Source organism: Aptenodytes forsteri, unplaced genomic scaffold (genome assembly GCF_000699145.1).
Source record: "Aptenodytes forsteri isolate BGI_AS27 unplaced genomic scaffold, ASM69914v1 Scaffold23, whole genome shotgun sequence".
NCBI lineage: Eukaryota > Metazoa > Chordata > Aves > Sphenisciformes > Spheniscidae > Aptenodytes > Aptenodytes forsteri.
The window spans coordinates 6,481,772-6,484,883 of record NW_008796043.1 but is presented as its reverse complement, the minus strand read 5'-3'; the positions used below and the strand labels follow the sequence as shown (position 1 = coordinate 6,484,883).

Genomic DNA, 3,112 nt, shown 5'->3' with positions numbered 1-3,112 from the left:
TATTAACGAAGCTCAACTGTAATATGAATTAGAAACTAGCTGCTCCTTTCCTAACTCAGACATTTCTAAATTACCATTCATCAGAAACACTTGCTTCATTTATCTTCAACTTAATATTTGTGCTGATGATAATCACGCTCCCCAAGAGTATAAAAGAAACGTGCCAGAGAGAATTCTCTACTGAAAAACTAATAGCTGTAATTTAAAGCTAGAACTAACGTTTTCTCTATTTGATTTTAGGGATGCAGAGAGGCTTGAAGAGTTTTATACCAAGAACCAGCAGCTCAGAGAACAGCAAAAAGCACTTCATGACACTATCAAGGTTTTAGAAGACAGGTGAAGTAGTATCTTTTAGCTTTTGCGTTTGTTGTGTTTTGCTCTTACAGAGTAGCTCTGGATACTTTGCAAGTTGTTTTGTTTTTTTTTTTTTTTTTTTTTAAGGTTGGCTGGTTGGTTTTCTCCATAGCTGTGGGGATTACATGCTTTAAAAACAGACAGGCATAAACAGTAATTAACTGCAATTCTCAAGTGACTGCATGTCTACAAAAGCAGGGCCTTTTGGAAAAGCACGATAAAATTGCAAAAGCAGGGCTAGCATCTTCCAGTGAGGATCTGGTTATTGGACAAATGTCCCAAGTTTCCCAGGTTTTATTTCCAAAAGCCATGTGTCGTTATCATCTTGTACAGGGCATTGAAAACAAGCTAATGTCTCCAGCAGCTTGGCACAGGGCAGAGCCACTCTCCTCAGGCCCGAGAATCTCTCCAGGGGCAGAGGTGGGGCTGCTCTGTCACCCCACAGGCCTCCATGCCCCAAATCTCCCCCTGCACTGATGCTCCGTGGCTGCTGCTGTGTTCCCTACATTCCTCGCAGCAGCCTTCCCTGCAGCCCTTCTACATTTAGGGTCCTTCTGTGCCCAAAGATATGTCAATACCAATTCCAAGCCCACTTTTTAAAATCAACATTCAGTTAAGCTTCCTTGTTGCAAAGAAACCTTGCAGAGAATTTCACCCTAAGTCACAGTCTGATCTTTCAGCTGGTTGGCAGCTATTGCCTATAATGAAGGGATTATTAATTTGTAGGTCTGGATACTTTGCAAGTTGTTTTGTTTTTTTTTTTTTTTCTAAACCAGTCCTTTTCTAATACAATCCAAATAGTGTGTGTTAAAGAAAAGTGTAGAATTTAGATTCTTCTGACTGAATTAAATTTTTGTTATTTTATTTTTTTGCTTAGTTTGCTTAGTTCAGTTAAGATAAATAGAAGTTAAATAGATCAGCTTGGGAGGCAGACAGCCATTTTAAAGCACATGCTTTTCCATCCATTTTTTTAGAGGTAAGTTTAATATCAATTGAGATGTAATGCAAGTACAAAACCCAAGGGCAAACTATATAATATACTTTGAAACTCATGAAATAACTCACTAGGAAATCTTTCAGATTTGTTGGGGGGGGTCTTTTTTACCAGTTGCCTGTCTTACCTAAATTTAATCGCAAGTTCTGTCTTTTGCCTGCTTTTGGACTTAGACATTCTGATCACCTTTTGAGCCGTTCTGCCTTTCCCTTATTTGTTCCTGTTTAATCTGGTATAGCAAAACAAAACCAATAGACATGAAATCACAGTGTATTTTTTCATCTTTTAAAAATTATACCTGTTTTGGAAAGTGTATGTTAAATTTGCTGCTAATAGGCTCTCAGAATCTTTCTGGGAACAGGAGATCATTACACAGTAAATTATTTGCCCACATTCCTGTGCTACCTCAAATTTTAGAGCTAAGGTACTCAAATTTTGCAGTCAACTCTGTTTCTCTGTGAAAGGCATTAGGGATAAACTCGTAACCGTGCAGGTAATAAACTTTCACACCACATAGGTAGAGAGACATTTGCAGAGTGGATGGACTTTTCTAATCCCTTAGCAGATGAAGTACTCACATTACGGAAAACAAAAAGAGTATTTAAAGTGGTTTATTACAAGGAGATGATAATACTGTATTTAGTACACAGTCAGATAAGCTAGTATGAAGAGGCATTTCAGTATTTTACTCTTTCCATAATTCCACAATATTAAAATACCCATAAACCAAGATGGCTTTTGCTTCCGATATTCAGCTGTGGAATTGGAAACTTAGGTATTTTGTTTGGGGTTTTTGGTTTGCTGGGGTTTTTTTAATACTTCGTGAGCTAGCAGCAGCAATGCAGAACTCTTAACCAATTGTTCTCTTATTTAGCAGGCAAAATAGAGTGTGGTTTTCACTTAGGTAATACTCTTAGTTTTTTGTTGTATACGAGAAAAAAATACACTTCAGTTATCAGCTGTAAAAGGAACACACGTTTCACTGCATGAATGAATGTGTCAAGTAAGATGGAGTGATCATAACAAAGCCTTTTCTGATAGCGGATATGCTTTAAACAGCTGATCTAAAACCATTAGAGACAGTGGAGGCAATGCGTCACATGGACTTTTGGATGCACTTTTAAGTATCGGTGTCTACATAAAGATAAAGGATTTCACATTTGCTTGGTATTTGGTACAGAGCGAACTTTTTGTCCTTTTTATTTTATTACTTTGCTTAATGACAGTGATATATCCTTCTTAGATGAAGTAGTAATTATATTTACTGAAATGATTTGCTTATTTGTATTTGCTTGAATGAACGTTACTTACAATGAACTCACTTGGGCGGGAGTGTTGATCTGCTTGAGGGTAGGAAGGCTCTACAGAGGGTTCTGGACAGGCTGCATCAATGGGCCGAGGCCAATTGTATGAGGTTCAACAAGGCCAAGTGTCGGGTCCTGCACTTGGGTCGCAACAATCCCATGCAGTGCTACAGGCTTGGGGAAGAGTGGCTGGAAAGCTGCCTGGTGGAAAAGGGCCTGGGGGTGTTGGTCGACAGCCGGCTGAACATGAGCTGGCAGTGTGCCCAGGCGGCCAAGAAGGCCAATGGCATCCTGGCCTGTATCAGCAATAGTGTGGCCAGCAGGAGTAGGGAAGTGATCGTGCCCCTGTACTCAGCACTGGTGAGGCGGCACCTTGAATACTGTGTTCAGTTTTGGGCCCCTCACTACAAGAAGGACGTTGAGGTGCTGGAGAGTGTCCAGAGAAGGGCAACAAAGCTGG

General features: G+C 39.9%; 1 protein-coding gene across 1 annotated transcript in view; it reads left to right on the top strand.

Moving 5' to 3' along the window:
* Nucleotides 1-3,112, top strand: part of RBBP8 (RB binding protein 8, endonuclease) — a 40,458-nt gene that overhangs the window by 13,384 nt on the left and 23,962 nt on the right. Inside the window, exon 4 of the mRNA XM_009285644.2 lies at nt 241-336. Coding sequence (XP_009283919.1) covers nt 241-336 — 96 coding nt within the window. The remainder of the gene's footprint in view (nt 1-240; nt 337-3,112) is intronic.